At 41.3% G+C, this 17878-nt stretch overlaps 1 protein-coding gene across 1 annotated transcript in view; it reads right to left on the bottom strand.

The window, feature by feature from the left end:
- The window catches only part of LOC124615304 (laminin subunit alpha-1-like), a 48862-nt gene that overhangs the window by 16753 nt on the left and 14231 nt on the right, over positions 1–17878 (bottom strand). Inside the window, exon 3 of the mRNA XM_047143092.1 lies at positions 277–410. Within this exon, the coding sequence (XP_046999048.1) occupies positions 277–410 (134 nt within the window). The remainder of the gene's footprint in view (positions 1–276; positions 411–17878) is intronic.

Raw genomic sequence — 17878 nt, 5'->3', positions numbered from 1 at the left:
TTAAGGATGAAAAACATTCACCATGGTTTAATAACAAATTTCAGAAATTCTGAGGCAGCAGAGATTGTTGCACTTTCGGTTCAAAGAACATGTTAATGATGACAGGTGTAAGTAGTAGAAATCTGTGCATCAGTAAAAATATGGGGGGTGGGGGTGGGAATAATGCATTGTTTTTTCTCTGTCAAGAAAAAACTTGTAAATAATTTTTTGGTGTTAACTATCATGCCAAAATTTTATATCAGTTTGAGACAATAAAAGATAACAGTAACTGATTACCTTCCCACTATTTAGCTCCAGGGAGAATGCTGGTGAGTTGTTTGGTGTAGCAGCACTGAGGAGGACCCCAGTAATTTCTGACGTTCGGAATTCCAGTTCCAGTTCCAGTGGATCCACAATCTCAAAATTCTCTTCTACAAGGAAAAAAATACAATTATCACCATTTATTTTCACAGATTATGCACTAAAATTTTATAGCAAAGAGATTGTTACAGTGTATAGTATTGTTATAATCTCTGAGCTGTAATGGAAGCTGCAGCATTAATATTTCTCAACACACTTTTTCATCAGTCTTTTCTGTGTCAATGTTTCAAACACTTATAGTCAATTTACAGCCATGTTAATAAATTTCATTTTATTAATTACAAAGTGGTAGGAAAGAAAATAAGCAACTTATTAACTGAAGTATAGGTTGCCATGTACAATAAAAATCAATTATGCTGACTGCAGCCAAATTTTTACTTGCAGAAATTGGTGAGCTTCTGACTTATGTGATGAAAATTGCACTACACCAGTGCACATATGACCTCTGTAAAAAAAAGTCATACAAATTCTTGGGAGATTAAAACTGTGTGTCGAGCTAGGACTTGGAACCTGAGACCTTTGCCTCTTGTGGGCAAGGGCTTTACCTAATGAGTTATCTAAGCACGACTCATGACCCAGCCTCACAGTTTTACTGTCACAAGTACCCCATCTCTTACCTTTTACCCCATCTCCCACCTTCCAAACTTCACAATAGTTCTCCTGCATATCTTGTGGTATCTGCACTCCTGGAAGAGAGGACACAGCAGCTAGGAAGTTTCAGATCAGCGTACACTCCACTGTAGAGTGAAAATTCATTCTTGAAACAGTCCCCCAGGTTGTGGCTAAGCTATGTCTCCGCTATATCCTTTTTTCCAGGAGTGCTAATTCCACAAGGTGTGCTGGAGGACTTCTGTAAAGTTTAGAGGTACAGGTTAGGTATGGTGAAAGTAAAGCTTTGAGGGTGGGTTGTGAGCTGTTCCTGGGTAGTTCAGTCAGTAGAGCACTTGCCACAAAAGGTAAAGGTCCCATGTTTGAGCCCCAGACTGGTACATAGTTTTAATGGGCCAGGAAGTACAAAAAGTCATTCTGGAAAACTCATACAAAATAAATGGAATATCACTGATGTTATGAGATTAATTTGTCCTATAAAAATGTGTTCCAGCACCTCTTGATTTTCAATCATAGTTTGGGAAGAAAACATACACTATGAGCAACATGAATGCTTTGACGCTCAAATTTACATTAAGTAGTCAGGTTTAAGACATCAAAGAGTTGTATTTATGGATGTAAGACATGCCATCTCTACTTAAGCTCAAGTAGAGAAAAACATCAAGATCAGTGTAAACTGAACAAATTTTGAAATGTAAGGTGTGCGATTAGCGCCAGCCGGGGTGGCCGAGCAGTTCTAAAGTGCGCGTCATTTATGTTGGCGGCCGAGTTTAGGTTCGTTCTGCGCATCTGACGTCACAAAACACAGTCAGCCAATGAACAGAGAACGACATTGCCAGATCTCGACTGCAGTGCAGAGCATGGATGAGTGTCTTCAGTTTTAGAAACGTTCAGTCATAAATAAAGTAATAGAACAAAAGCAATGTCTTGATAGCAGACTTTCTTTTATAGAAAGTTTGTAAAAAGCATTCTTTATACCAATTGCTTCATATTCTATTAATTAATTAAACCAAACAAGCAATAAGACTCCTAATTCAGGCGATAGCAAGGAAAGGTGTTTGTATCAATCTCACGAACCGCTTTTTCGCAATAAAGAACAGCGGTAATTGTTTATTTCCTATTGCACTTCGACGAAGCGTGAGTAGATCATAGCCATACCAACAGTGTTTGTCAATATTTTGCGTGATGTGTTAAGAGTCCTCATGGCATTCAGTAGTCAGATGAGCTCCGTTAGCGTAACGGTTAAGGTGTTGGGCTCCTACGCGAAAGGTTTGAGTTCAAACCTTGAGCGGTGCTTAATATTTTCATTATTTAAAAACAATATCGAAGTGCCTTACTTCACGAATTATAATCGTTTGAATGCAATTTTTTGAAATTTCTAGTGCTTTGTCTCTTCATTAACCCTTTCGCTGCTGCAGACACGTGCTCCCCGCATTCCGCGCTGTGCGCGATTTTGTCATCACTGCACTGCTCGCCTGTGCAGACACATGGTGTTCCCACTGCTTTGACACACTTATCATTCGATTCCACAAAAACTATTTGGCCCAAAAATTGATTTTTACATGTCTTCTTGACTGATTCCTTCCCCCCACAAATTACTTAATTTTGTTTCGATGTTCAGCGCAGTTATTATGCAGCATTAAATGTAGTAAACCATTGCACGAAATTTTGAAGAGTTTGCAGAGGAAGAAGGACATAGCATATACTTTCCGTATGGTCGATTTTAGTTGCCACAATATTGAGAATGAAATGTGGACAAGGTACCTACATTTCATATAAAATTTACTGTATAACAATATCCCATTTAATTTAAGTACCACAAAGGTGTCGTACGTAATACTGAGTAATATTCCGTCTTTCGCGACTGTAATAAAAGTTTTATTTACACCGGACGCGTTTGGCTTTATTTTAAAGTACTTCAATCAATGACAGGTATGGCACATACACAATGGTAATCATGTTCTCTTTCTTGTTTTTGTTCCACAGTTGCAATTTTACCAATGGTACTGAAATATATTCCTCTTCTGCAACTGTAATAAACGACTTATTTAGACCAGACGCATTTCTCTCTTTTGAAGCATCTTCAGTGGACAGTATTTTGTCTCCTCCATTGCCAAGTCACCTTTCGTAGTTTTGTGCTGTGGTAACACAATATTCAACGTTTGTGTTGGCTGATCAGTGTTTTAGCAAATAAATGATGTTTGTGTGTGCCACACACAAAAATTATATTTGACATAGCTCAGAGCACTTCACTGATAGACGGTATATTCAAGTCCTAATGTTTTTGTAAGTCGACAGTTTTGTTTAATGTATTTTGTCTACTTCCTTTTGATTGATTGAAGTGCTTTAAAATAAAGCCAAACGTGCTCAGTGTAAATAAAACTTTTGTTACAGTCGCGAAAGATGGAATATTTCTCAATATTACATACGACACCTATGTGGTACTTAAATGAGATATTGTTATACAGTAAATTTTATATGAAATTTAGGTATCTTGTCCACATTTCATTCTCAACTTTGTGGCAACTAAAATAGACCATACGGAAAGTATACTCTATGGACTTTTACCTCTGCAAACTCTTCAAAATGTTGTGCAATGGTTTACTATATTTAATGCATAATGACTGCGTTGAACATCGAAACAAAATTAAGTCATTTATGGGGGGAAGGTATCAGTCAAGATGATGTGTAAAAAATCTAATTTTTGGGCCAAATAGTTTTTGTGGAATCGAATGATAAGAGTGTCAAAGCAGTCGGAACACGATGTGTCTGCACAGGCGAGCAGTGCACTGTCAAAATCGTGCACAGCGCGGAATGTAGGGAGCACCTCTTTGTAGCAGCGAAAGGGTTAATGCGGCCGTAGTGGCTCTACTTCATGAACTGCGCGCTCCCCCCTAAACGTAAGCTTGCGAACTATGCCATACTATGGCGCTGCTTCTATTGGCGCGTGCGTCGTGTGCAACTGGCAACGCAGCAATCTCCCGCGTCTGGGCGGGCATGCGCGAGCCGCCAAGATAAAAGAATTGAACTATAGGCGCTACAGTCTGGAACCACGCGACCGCTACGGTCGCAGGTTCGAATCCTGCCTCGGGCATGGATGTGTGTGATGTCCTTAGGTTAGTTAGGTTTAAGTAGTTCTGTTCTAGGGGACTTATGACCTCAGAAGTTAAGTCCCGTAGTGCTCAGAGCCATTTTTGTGTGATTAGCTCAGATAATAGCAGTAAAAGTAAGGATTTGTATTTCAAAACTACATCAATGACTAGTAAAAATGTTTCTTGGACTAAGAATGCAACACAGTAATTGTTATGTAAAGGTTTGATCTTATGCTACATTTTGTGTATCCTGCATACAACTGAAGACATCTTCAACTGTTTTCAGACAGTGAAGACATATTATAAATTTTTATGTGCTAATTATTAACACTTAAGTTCCTGAACTTCTCTTTCATTAAAGCTAGCTTTGTAAATAACCTCAGTTCCACAGAGGAGGGGAAGAAAAAAAAAAACCTATCCTCATTTCCTCATTCAGAGTCAGCGGATAGTGGACAAACAATTACCAGACCAAATCACTGGTTTGTTACTAAAGCTGTAGTTTCAAAATGAGTGAGTGTCTAATAATACAAATACTTCTACACTGCTTTGGCTAGGATATGTGAACATATTCTGTAACTTTCATATATATATATTTATTGTTGTTTATTGTTGGCGAATATTCCCTAAAAGGAAATCGTTAAGCTTATGACTTTGAAGGCTTGTTCTTCTTGTCCTTCCAGCACTCCTTCATTCTCTTGGAGAGGGCCTCTTTTCTCTCCTCAGACCATTCTTGTTTGGTCCGCTGTTTTAGCGCTTCTGGCTTTACTTCCCAATTGTCTATGTGTTTTCGGAAGGTGCTTCTGTCTGTGGTGTTTGTGGTGCCAATTGCTTGTAGGTCTTTTCGGACTCCTTCCATCCAGGGTGTCGAGACTTTAAGTGTCTTGATGTGTTCTAGAATTTTCTTGGTGAGTCTTGTTTCAGGGAGTCTATCTAAATGTCCGTAGAATTTAAGGCGCCTTTTTCTCATATCGTTCTCGATGTTCGAATATGCTTCTACTGTTGAGTTCTTCTGTAGTCTGTAGCCATCTGGTGTGGGTCTTCCTCCTAAAATTTTCCTCATGATTTTGCGTTCTTTTTTTTTTATTTCTTCAATTTTGATTTTCCTGTTGAGTGCTAGTGTTTCGCTGGCATACAGTACGGCGGGTTTGATCACTGTGTTATAGTGTCTGATCTTGGTGTTTCTGGAAATGCATTGTTTGTTGTAGACGTTTCGTACCATGCCTAGTGATTTCCGTGTCTTCTGTTGTCTGTCTTCGTAAGCCAGTTTCTCTGTTCCGGTCGGTTCGATGATTTCGCCTAGGTATCTGAAGTGTGTGACCCCTTTAATTTTGCCGTACTTGGTTGTGATGTCGTCGCCTTCTCTTGTTAGGGCTTGCGTTTTTTCAAAAGAGATTTGTAGGCCGACTTTCTCGGCGCATTCTTTCAGGATTTTGATCTGTGTTTTTGCTGATGTTGGGTCATAGGTCAGTATCGCTAGGTCGTCTGCGAATGCTAGGTAAGGGATTTCCAGTCTTTTCCTTCCTAATGTGACTGGTCTCCAGGTGTTTTGTCTCCTGACTTCAGCTTCCCATTCGCTCATTACTTTGTCCAGGACGATGTTGAACAATAGCGGGGATAGTCCATCTCCTTGTCTTAGGCCAGTGTGGATTTCAAAGGGGTCCGAGATTTCGCCCATGAATCTGACTATGGATTTTGTATTGGTTAGTGTCTGTTCGATTAGTCTTCGGGTCTTTTGGTCTAGGCCTTTTTCTCTGAGGATTTGGATGAGGGACTTTCTGTCGATCGAGTCGTAGGCCTTTTTGAAGTCGACGAAAGTGCAGATGATTTTTTTGGGGCTTGTCATGTAGGATTTTATGATTGATTTCAGGTTGAAGATTTGTTCGGGGCAGGCTCTGTTGGGTCTGAAACCCGCTTGGTATTCCGAGATGGCAGGTTCCAGTTGTCCTTGCGTTCTGGTGAGAAGGCAGGTTGATAGAATTTTGTAGATGACCGGTAGCAGGGAAATTCCTCTATAATTGTTTGTGTCTGTCCTGTCACCTTTCTTGTGTAGCGGGTGAATGAGTGCGGTCTTCCAGTCATCAGGTATGATTTCGGTTGTCCAGGTGTTCTGTATGATTTGTGTGATTTCGTTTAGTGAGTTTGGTCCTAGGTTCTTCAGCAGTTCTGCCGTTATTCCGTCTTCACCGGCTGCCTTGTTGTTTTTCAGTTTCTTTATGCAGTGGAGGATTTCTTCTTTTGTTGGTGATGGTGAGTCTTCCGGTGCGTTGGCCGGTTCTCGGGGTTCGAAGGTTGAGTTAGGTTCCGGGCAATTTAGTAATTTTGAAAAGTACTTCGCGAGCTCTTCACAGTTTTCTTTGTTGGTAAGTGCCAGTTGTCCGTCTTCATTTCTGAAGCAGAGGTTCTGTGGTGAGTATCCTTTGACTTGGTTGGCGAACGTCCTGTAGAAATCCCGTGTGTTGAAATTTCTGAAGTCTTCTTCGATGGAGTTTAGCTGATCGTTTATGTATTTGCGTTTCTCTTGTCTTATTGTTTTCGATGTTTGTCTTCGAATTTCATAGAAGTTGTCCTGTGTTTCTTGTGGTTTGTTGCTGTTGTAGTTTGTGAAAGCTGTTCTTCGATTTTGTAGGGCGATTTCGCAGGTAGTGTTCCACCAAGGGTGCCTGGGTTTTCTAGTCAGCGGGATCAGTTCTTTGGCTGTGTTCACAATTTTTTGTTTAAAGCTGGTCCAATCTTTCGCCTCTTGTTTTTCCCAGTGTTCTGTGATGTTCGATTCTCTGATCTTTCTTGTATCAAATTTCGGTGAGGTCAATTTCTTTTTGTGTTGTCTTCTTGGAGTGAGTTTGATTTTGATTTTTGTTAAGTAGTGGTCCAAATCTATGTTGGATCCTTTTCTCACTTGGACGTCGTGGATTTCTTTCTGGTATTCATAGGAGATTGCCACGTGATCTATCTGGAATTCGCCTAGTGAGTGGACTGGTGATCGCCACGTCTTTTGTTTCTTGGGCTTTTTCATCAGGGAGGTTGACATGATTTTGAGGTTGTTTTGCTGGCAGAGTTCGATCAGTCTGGTGCCGTTTTTGTTGGTGAATTTGTGTGCAGGGAAATTTCCTACTGTTTCTCTGTAGCGTTTTTCTCTGCTGATTTGTGCGTTGAAATCGCCTAGTAGAATTTTCGCGTTGTCTTGGGGTATTTTTGCCAGGGTGGTTTCGAGTTTGTCACAGAATTTGTCTGCTTCTTCTGGTTTGTCCTTGTTGTCTGCGTTCGTGGGGGCATGTATGTTGATGAGGGTGTAGTTCTTGTTGGCGTGTTTGATTCGCATGGTCATGAGCCTGTTGTTGATCGCGTTGACTTCTTTTACTGAGTCTAGGATGTTTTTGTTTACTGCGAAGGCCATGCCGAGGAGTGCTCCTCCTTTGCCGATTTTCCTGTTGGTTCCACTCTTGAAGAATCTGTAGTTTCCGTAGTCTATTGTGTCTGAATCCGTGTATCTTGTTTATTGTAGCGCTAGGATCGAGATCTTTTGACTGGTGAGTTCCGTTGTTAGATTGTGTAATTTTCCCGTTTGTATTAGTGTCTGTATGTTGAAGGTGCCAAAGTATGTGTGTGTTTTCTTGGGTAGTTTGCCAGAGCGCTCCGACTCGCCCTTTAGTACATCTCCAGGTCCCCCAGAATCCGAGTGCCTGGTTGCCGTCTTGCGACGGGTGGATCGTCCACCTGGGGTAATGTTGTTTTTAGGTGTACTTGCCATTAAGCTTGTAATTCGTCTGGCTTGCGCCAGTTTGGTAGAACCAGGGATTTTCAGTTCCTGGAGCTCGTATCAGCCGCACCATTTGTGACAGACGCTGGCCAGAGTACCGGTGGTTACCACACAGACGTGTCTGGGCTTTTGTGTTCGTTTTCTTAGTTTCCCCGGTTTTTACTCCGGGTACTTATCCTCGAGGATGTGATAGTTTTGGTCCGCCCCGAGTATTTGATTTCCTCAGTGCCACCCATATCTGGGAGGCTTTCCCCTATCCGCCACCTGGGGAGGCGCCCGATGGAGGATCTATATATATATGGTTATAATAGAGGGAAACATTCCACGTAGGAAAAATATATCTAAAAACAAAGATGATGTGACTTACCAAATGAAAGTGCTGGCAGGTCGACAGACACACAAACAAACACAAACATACACACAAAATTCAAGCTTTCGCAACAAACTGTTGCCTCATCAGGAAAGAGGGAAGGAGAGGGATAGACAAAAGGATGTGGGTTTTAAGGGAGAGGGTAGGGAAAAAAGGACAGGTATACACTCGCACACACACACACACACACACACACACACACACACACACACATATATCCGTCCGCACATACACAGACACAAGCAGACATTTGTAAAGGCAAATATATATATAATAGACACACACGCACACACTCTGTTTTCCGCTCGCATTGTAGTGTAATTTGCTGTTAGTCTTGTCTTCCTGTATCTCTCTGAATTCAATGGTGCTGATGGATTCTAATGTAATCCCATCCTCTCTGAATGAAATATCTACCGTGGTACTTTTCATTTTTATTTGTCTATCATCACCTGGTAATTAGAGGCTTTTTATGTATTTAGTTGGTTGTAGTTAATTTTGACATCATTTCTCTTGTAAAAATTCTAGCAGTTTTAAGCTCAAAAACACATCTGGTGCTTTGGTAGTTTAGTTTTCGAATCTCTGTGTGTTAATCTAATTTACTAGACACAGTTCTTGTGTTTTTGTCAGTGTCTACAGTAGAATTTCGCAGCACCTGTCGACAGTCATTTGTTTGTCTGTGTACTATAGTTTTCCACTGTCTGCAATAAGGATAGTGACTATGACTGCAGCATGCAGATGCAAGCTGAGTGTGAGACACTTTGCTCTCAGCTCCAGGATGTGTTGACTTCGGTTACACAGACTGAGGCTGCAGTGGATGGGCATCACTGTTTTGTACTGGCTGTGGGGATGCAATCGACGTTCAGCACAATCCACAAGTCCGCACCGATGACCTCGCTGTCTGGTCTCCTTCCCCAAAACAACCCAACCCAACCCACAAGTCCACCTATCAGTCTGTATGGGTGGCCAGCCCAGTTACTGCTCGCACTGAGGTTGACCGCTAACCCATGTTCAAGTGGGGGGGTCACCTTGTGATGTGGCAGGCTGTGAAAGACTTCCCAGGGACTAAATGTGAAACATCCCTCGTTAGTCTGAAAAACAGGTTCCAGGTACTACTTGTGGCTGACAAATGTCTCTCAGCCAGGTGCTACCTGTGGCTGATAATGTCACTCAGTGAGATACAGTTGCTTGCCCCATTTCAGAATAAACCTCTCAGCCTGTGAGATCCCGGCACTCACGAACGGTGGGATATTGGTAGCTGGGAGCTCCAATGTTAGGAACATTATGGGATTCCTTAGGGACATGGCTGCCATGGAGGGGAAGAAAGCCAATGTGCGCTCCATGTGCATAGTGGGTGGATGCCATGAAGAGCACAGGGGCAGCCAATTGCACGTGGTGGCCCATGTCAGTGTCAATGATATGTGCCACTTTGGATTGGAAGAGATTCTCTCTGGCTTCAAGTGGCTATCAGAAATGCTAAAGGCTTCCAGTCTTGCTTGTGAGATGATACCAGGGCTCACTATTTGTAGCATAGTCGAAAGGACCAGTTGTGGAACTCTGGTATGGAGCTGACTGGAGAGTTTGAATCAGAGGATCAGACAGTTCTGCAACCATGTAGACTGCAGATTCATCAACTTGTACCACAGGTTGGTGGGGTTTTGGATTCCACTAAATAGGTCAGGAATCTATTATGCACAGGAAGTGGCCACAAAGGTAGTGGGGGCATGTAGTGTGGACTGGGATGTTTTTTAGGTTAGAAAGCCTTGATGAAGCACAGAAAGGGCTTCAGTCTCAAAGGGTGTACGACAAACACATAAAAAAACATAGATCATAGGTATAACAGTTGGGAATTGTCATTATTGTGTTGGGGAAGTACCAGAGCTCCAAGCACTAATAGAAAGCATGATGCTCAAATCATTATAGGTGATGGAAGCTGGCTAAAGCCAGAGATAAGTTCAGCTGACATTTTTTGAAGGACTTCACGGTGTTCAGAAAGAATAGAGCTAAATACAGTTGGTGGTGGTGTGCTTGTTGCAGTCAGAAATAGTTTTATCTTGTAGTGAAGATGGGCAGAGGTCATTCTTTGCAACCGCTATAAAATAATGATTGGTAGTTTAGTTTTCGAATCTCTGTGTGTTAATCTAATTTGCTAGACACAGTTCTTGCATTTTTGTCAGTGTCTACAGTAGAATTTCGCACCACGTGTTGACAGTCATTTGTTTGTCTGTGTACTACAGTTTTCCACTGTCTGCAATACGGATAGTGACTATGACTTCAGCATGATAAAATTGCTGAAAGATTCAAACAAAACTTTTGTCTAATTTGAAAAATGCACCTGTCTCATACAATTACAGTTAGTGGTAACTTCAATTTATCCAGGATATGTTGGCAAAAATACATGTTTAAATCTGGAGGTACGCATAAAAAATCATTAAAAATTGTGATAAACACATTCTCTGAAAATTATTTTGAGCAATTAGTTCATGAGCCCCTTGAATAGTAAACTGTTGTGAAAACACACTTGACCTCTTAGCAACAAATATCTCTGAGCTAATAACGAGCATCAAAACAGATACAGAGATTAGTGAACACAGGGTTGCCGTAGTGAGGCTGAATACCACAACTCCAAAATCCACCAAAAATAAACAAAGCACACGTCTATTCAGAAAACCAGATAATAATTTCCTTGACACCTTCCTGAGAGACAATCTCCACTGCTTCCAAATTAACAATGTAAGTGTAGACCAGATATGGCTTGAATTCAAAGAAATAATATCAACAGCAATTGAGAGACTTATACCAAATAAATTAACAAACAACACTGCTGATCTCCGATGATATGCAAAACAGGTCAGAACACTGTTGCAGAAACAATGAAAAAAGCATTCTAAATTTAAATGATTGTAAACCTGCGAAGGTTAGCAATCTTTTATAGAGGCTCGAAATTTAGCACGGACTCAATGCGAGACGCTTATAATAGTTTTCACAATAAAACTTTGTCTCAAAGACAACAGAGTAAGGGTGGAAGGTGCTACACCTGGTATTAAAACAAATATAAAACCATAGAAGAGCTAAAAGAGAAATACAGAGAAATGTACCTGGCTGACCACTTAAAAAAAAAAAAAAAAGAAAGGCCAGTCACCCTGTTAACACATTAAAAACATCTCCCTAAAATTTTTGGAATCAAGTTGGACACAACACAAAACCCTAAAAGCTGCCCCACACTCAATTGAACATCAGTTAAAACAGACGTCAGATCTGCCGGCAAATCTGCCGCTGTCCTCTTGTCCGAAAATAAAACACAGTCTAGTAGAATATGGCGCTCAGTGATCTGAAGCCACAAGCAGCACACATTGAACAACTGTTGTGCCACAGCAAGAAGCCGTGCATCAGAGGACTCTAGCCTATGCAAAGACGTCTTCGTGGCTGGAAGGAGGTATGCCGTGGCCGCGTAATGGGCTTTACTAGATGCAGCTTATTATTAATCACTTCCAGCCCTTGGCTTCCCCTTGACACGTAACTCTGTACTGCAACAGCGAGGCGATAGCATGCAGTGGGATAGCACGCTGAAATAACTGGGGATCGCTACACACCTCCTTGGCTGCCATATCTGCCCTTTTGTTCCCTGCAACATCCATGTGTTCTGGTACCCAGCAGGAAGACAATTCCTTCCCCACCCACTGTAGTTGAAGGAGGGCATCCTGGATATTCTAGACTACCTTACCTGCTGGGTACAAGCATTGCAGAAAGGGAAGGGCACTCAAAGAATTGGAACAAACAAGGAATTTACCATTTTAAGTACACCTCATCTGCTCCAGTGCCTGCAGTAAAGTCCTGATGCAGTGGGACCTTGAGGACATGATCAAGGAAGACAACAGAGCAACCACAAGGCCCCCCTGTTACAGCCCACCCGTAGAGACAGCTATAGAGCTTTGATGATCAGATATAATGGCAGAAAAGAAAGTATTAAAAACATACGCAGGAGTGTGATATCTCCTGTACTGCATCAAATCTAAAATTACTCTGGCCCTCTGCAGTAACCAGGGCAGCAGACGGTTTAAACCCTGAATTTGGAGTTGTACATGCTCCACACCAAGTGACTCCAGCACAAGCTGCACATGGATCCCAAATGGCATTGTTGTTCATGGACAACTGAAGAAAAGGTGTCCTAGAGGTGGACGAGAAACAGTAAGCACCTGTGGCCAACCTAACCCCCTCATGATGGACAGCATCAATGATCTTCAAATAGGAAGGCCTCGCTGATTCATACACAGTACATCCATAGTCTAGCCACAAATGCATGAAACCCCTATAAACCTGGAGCAGATGTGTTCTGTCTGTTTCCCAAGACCTGTGGCTAAGGGACTTTATGATATTCAATGCCTTCAAGGTCCTGGCTTTCAGGCAACCATGAAAATTGGCAGAAAAAAGTGAGACCCAGACCTTCACTGGGTCTTTGAAATATAGAATGGCGTACTTTGCATACAAGTCAGGTAAATTAAAAATATGATGAGAATGAGTTACACAAGTATATTGTCTCTCCAATAGTGTTGTATGCCTTACGGATATCAAAGAATGTACCAAGAGAGTGACATTACATACAGAAGCTTGCTGAATGGCTGCCTCTAATAGGGTCATGTTGTCAACAGTGGACGGAAATTTCCGAGAGAGCAGCTAAGGAGTTGCCTGGTCTCTAACAAGAAGACTAGGCGACTACTAACAATGTGCTCCAGGGTCTTTCCCACATAGTTGTTAAGGTGACACTCCGGTAACTATTGGGACACGTGCGGCCCTTTCCTGGTCTGAGGAGAGGTATCAGAATTGCCTCTCCACGAGTTGCCTGTCTACGATATAAGATTGAAACCTTCACGGACGATTTCATTTGATGCTGCTGGTAAATGTTGAAGCATACAGTACCAGATTTGATCGTGACCTGGAGCAGTATCACAAGTCTCAGACAGTGCAACTGTGCCTGCCATATGGAGAGAGGGTAGTTGTAAGACTCGGAATTGTGGGATCTGAAGTCCAACTTGTAGTCGCACAGTAGCAGCAAAATCTTGGCTGATATTGGCTGTACTTGCTGCAAAATGCTCTTCCGCCACCTTAGCGATGTCTATGGGCATTGTTTGGAGAGACACCTCTTTCAGGCACTGCTGCTAGTGGTAAATGACTGCGTTTACTGTAAATCCTCCGGAAGGCTTCCAATACTGTTGTAGAACAAGTGGAACGGTGGATAGAATCCAGGAACGCTTGGCACCATCTTTTCTTGTTCTCGTTAATCATGCACCAAGCTTTTGCTCTCGCAGCTCGAAAGGTGGTGAGGTTGTCTGCTGTCGGGTGGCATTTAAAGCGTTGAAGAGCCTCATGTCTGTCCTGATTGCTGAATGGAACTCATCGGTCCACCAAGGTACAAGTTGCCTCCTAGGATGTCCTGAAGACTTTGGGATCAGTAGGTCAGTGGTGTAAAGGATCACTTGGGTGATGTGGTCCACCGTTTCCTGTACACTGTCATGGTGTTCAAATATAGCCACCTGAATGAACAGCGTCCAGTAAGCCCTACTGACCATCCATTTTGGTAGCTTTTTTTCAGGGAATGCTCCATCCAAATGGCGAATGCCGAGTGGGAAGTGGTCACTAGAATGAAGATCATCAATGACCTCACATTGAATGGGGTCTGCAAGGGCTGGAGACCAGAAAGAGAAGTTGATGGCTGAGAATGACCCAGCAGCAGTACAGAAATGAGTGTGAGTGGGATGCACAGCTCGTAGACATCATGACATTCTCCAAGAGGGCCAGTAGAGGTCAAGCCCAACAAGAAACGATGAGCATAGAAGTCTCCCAGCAGGAGAAATGGCTGCAGGAGTTGTTCCATAATATCTATGAAAGCCTCAGAGTCTATTGCATCTTGTGGAAGTAACAAACAATGATCCTCCAACACACATGACACATGACTATCAACAGCAACTGCTTGCAGATCAGCAGCCTGAGGGAGAGCAGAGGAGTGATGCACACTACTGACAAACACAGAGTTTCAGTTCCTCCACATGTGTCTTGAACTCATAGATGTTCCACTGTAATATGGGAGCCATCTAACATGGGGGTTGCACATTCATCCTGTCTTTCTGCTGGGGAAGGGAGCCCTAATGGGTGGGGGCTCAGTCTTGGGGAGAGATGATTGCCCTAGTCTGACATCAAGGTCCATCAGCTGCACCAAAGGGTCATGAGAGACATCAGCAGGTAAAACAGTGCATTCGGTTAGGAAAATATGGTCACCTGCTGAGGTGAAGGAAACCAGCCTTAACGTGCTCTGGAAGTTTCGTGCTACTGAAATTCAGTATAAATGAGTCTGATTTCATGAGATCACCATCCACCCATCTCATTGTGTTCTGCACATCAATGATGCCTTCCTGGGATCACTCAGCTTTCAGTTCTTCTAGGGGAATGTCCACTAGATCCCTGTCATCACAACACTTTTTATGTAGTTCAAGGTGTTGTGCATACTCCCTGAGACATTGAGCTTTCTAGATGTTCTTCACATGCTAGGAATTAGATGTTTCTAGCAACAGGGTCCTGTTTCACAAGCACATGACAGATTTTAAACTTCCAGTGATTCCCTCTAAATCTTTTTGTATGTACAAAGATGAAACTGTCTCAAAGCTCCCCACTTTTGATTTAATTATAAAAAACACGTTCTGGCCACCAGCACGTGTTCCGTTATTCAATACTGAAAGAGTCTGTGTGGTCCCCAAGTGTGGAGAACTGGCTACACGAGCCCTCTTGTTTCATTGGGTGTTAGTAACTACCACTGGCCCACCCTTTCCACTAGAAGGAGGCAAATAAAATTTCGAAGGATCCATCCCAGTCAAACAAACAGTTAGGGAAATAGAAGTTCACCTAGACAGGGCCCCGCATACCTAGTTAAGCCTTGTACAACAGAGGTGTGACAGATTCGCTAGAGGTTGTCCACTAATGATTGTTCCAAATCAACAGCCATGCATCACATCAGTATGCAGCACATCAGAATGCAGCAGTATGAGGGGTTTTTCATAGAGTTTTTTTACCACTCTGGATACCTGGGCAGTCAAGCCGAGATCCCCATTCCGTGTGCCACACAATGTTCCACTGCCATGCTGCACAGTGGCCACTGAAGCATGCCCAGAGCTTACAGTGACAGAGGACTCGCGACAACTACCAGGCCCCAGCTCAGGAATGCTGAACCCTTGTGGGCATATGTCACTGGATTCATGTTTTCCTGTCATAGATATCACAGTCCACAGTAACTGATGGAAACTCATTGAGTACAACAGAAGCAATTTCTGCTGTTCCCCAAGATAACGTTATAGGTGCTCTGTTTTTCTTTATCTATATTAATCATTTGGAGACAATATGAGCAGCCATCTTAGATTGTTTGCCGATGATCTAGTAAAGTGATCAAAAGCTCAAAATCAATTGCAAAACGATTTATGTAAGATATGTGTATGGTGAGAAAATTGTCAATCAACACTAATTAATAAAAAGTGTGAGGTCATCCATATGAGTGCTAAGAGTAATACCTAAGAATTAGAATTAGAACCAACTTAAATTGGAAAGAACACACAGAAAATGTTCTGGAGAAGGTGAACGCTTAGAAGATGCGACATAGCTACTAAAGAGACAGTCTACACTATGTTTGTTCATCCTCTTTTGGAGTACTGCTGCACAGTACGGGATCCCTACCAGATAGGATTAACATTGAGAAAGTTCAAAGGGCAGCACATTTTATTCTCTTCTGAATGTGAAAGTACTTTGTTGACGGTGACCGACAAAGGGTGAAATGATCATCATAATAAAGATTAGATTAGATTAGTACTTGTTCCATAGATCATGAATATGACACTTCATAATGATGTGGAACGTGTCAGGTTAATTAAAGGTGTCTATACAAGATATTACATTACACAAAATATTACATAGCACAAAATTAGGGAAATCGGAGCTCACACAGAAAGATATAGGTGTTCGTTTTTTCCATGTGCTGTTTGAGAGTGGAATAACAGAGAACTATTGTGAAGGTGATTTGGTGAACTCTCTCTCAGGCACTTGAGTGTGATTTGCCTTAAGTGTGATTTACAGAATAGCCATGTAGGTGTGGATTTGATATTATCTTTTGCTTATACATCATATTTCATTATTTCTTATTTACTATTTTTGTAATGTCTCACTGATTTATCACACTGCATAGAAACACTGATTATGAAGGAGAGACTTAACATGTGTGGACTGAGACTCACCCTTCATGCAATCTGTGATTGTTTTCACTCGGTTTTTCTTTGAGCATGATTAGTTTTCAATCTCTTATTGCATAATTTTGATGCTTTATGAGTTACTATTTTCAACTTGTTTCAGTTTTCTTGCTTTTTCCTACACTGTCTCAGTTTTTGTCTTGATATGATCTCTCTCAATTTCTCACACGACCCTTCTGTCTTTTATTATGCTGTTTCAAAACCCCACTTCAGAGCATTTGTAACTGTAATTTAACTCTCCCACTGAACTACTGCATGAACATTTTTGCACTTGTTCTCACTTTGAACCACAGTCATTTATTAAAGATTTTAAACTACAGTATAGAACTATATCTTTTTTCCTCTGTGTGATAATATTTATGTTAGCAAAATAAGTCTGAGAAAACTAAGATTTGCTTGACTTGTCCACTCAAGGTCTTGATCTGAACACCATGGAACATTTTGAAATGAGCTAGAATGTTAGATGAATGACATATCAATTCATGCTAAATTCCAGAAATAATAATTTGGCATGCATTATGAAGAATGGAAATAAACTTCACCTTCACTGTATCATAACTTAACATAAAAATCTCATTAAAATTAAACATTGCATTAGCACAGAAAAAGTTGTCCCACAAGCTGCACACGATAGGCAAAATAAAATTAGTTGCAAAAATATTTACAATATGACTGACTGAGAATTGAGCCTGGTGAATGAACATGTCATCTTGTGTCATTTTGCCAGTAAGTTTTGCACTGCAGACTTTGCTGGAGGTTTTACCAAACCAATCTTAAACTCTCACGCAAACAGTTCTGCATAAGCTTTCCATGAGTGTAACATTTGCCAAAGAACACAAGCTGTTTTACCTTGAGCACCTTTCTGTGGTTCATTCAGATGGTCATTAGACATGTCTATTTCCCTCACTTATTCAAATGTAATGACAAAGTAAAAGGACAAAAAAATATTGGAGATGCAAATGTGTAAACATGTGATAGCAACCGATTCACATGCCGAAACTAAGGTTTCAAGCGATTTCTATAATGGACAGCTCTCTTAACTAAAAAGCATCAATTCCATATCAGTCTTATAAATATTTGAATTTGTTGAATTGTTGATTAATTTTGTATTCCTTAATAAATGTATAACACACAACATAATTTGTTTTTACGATTGTATGGTCAGTTTTACACTAGTTTCTTATTGGAGAGAGTTCAGTACACATTACCTGTGAACGCTTTTAAACCTTTTATGAACTGCAATAAGCATGTTTATAAACCAGCTCAGAAAACTTTTGAAAGCAGTGTAACAAAATGCATGGTCATACCAAAACATGTTTTGTCTCTCTCCGTTTTTTAAGGAAAAAAACTATGCCACAGAATAAAGACCCTCAAATCATATATTTTCCAAGTTAATTATCACCTGCAAAAT

The sequence above is a fragment of the Schistocerca americana genome, chromosome 5 (genome assembly GCF_021461395.2).
Source record: "Schistocerca americana isolate TAMUIC-IGC-003095 chromosome 5, iqSchAmer2.1, whole genome shotgun sequence".
Taxonomy (NCBI): domain Eukaryota; kingdom Metazoa; phylum Arthropoda; class Insecta; order Orthoptera; family Acrididae; genus Schistocerca; species Schistocerca americana.
Note: the sequence above shows the minus strand (reverse complement) of the source record. Positions and strands in the feature narration are given on the sequence as shown.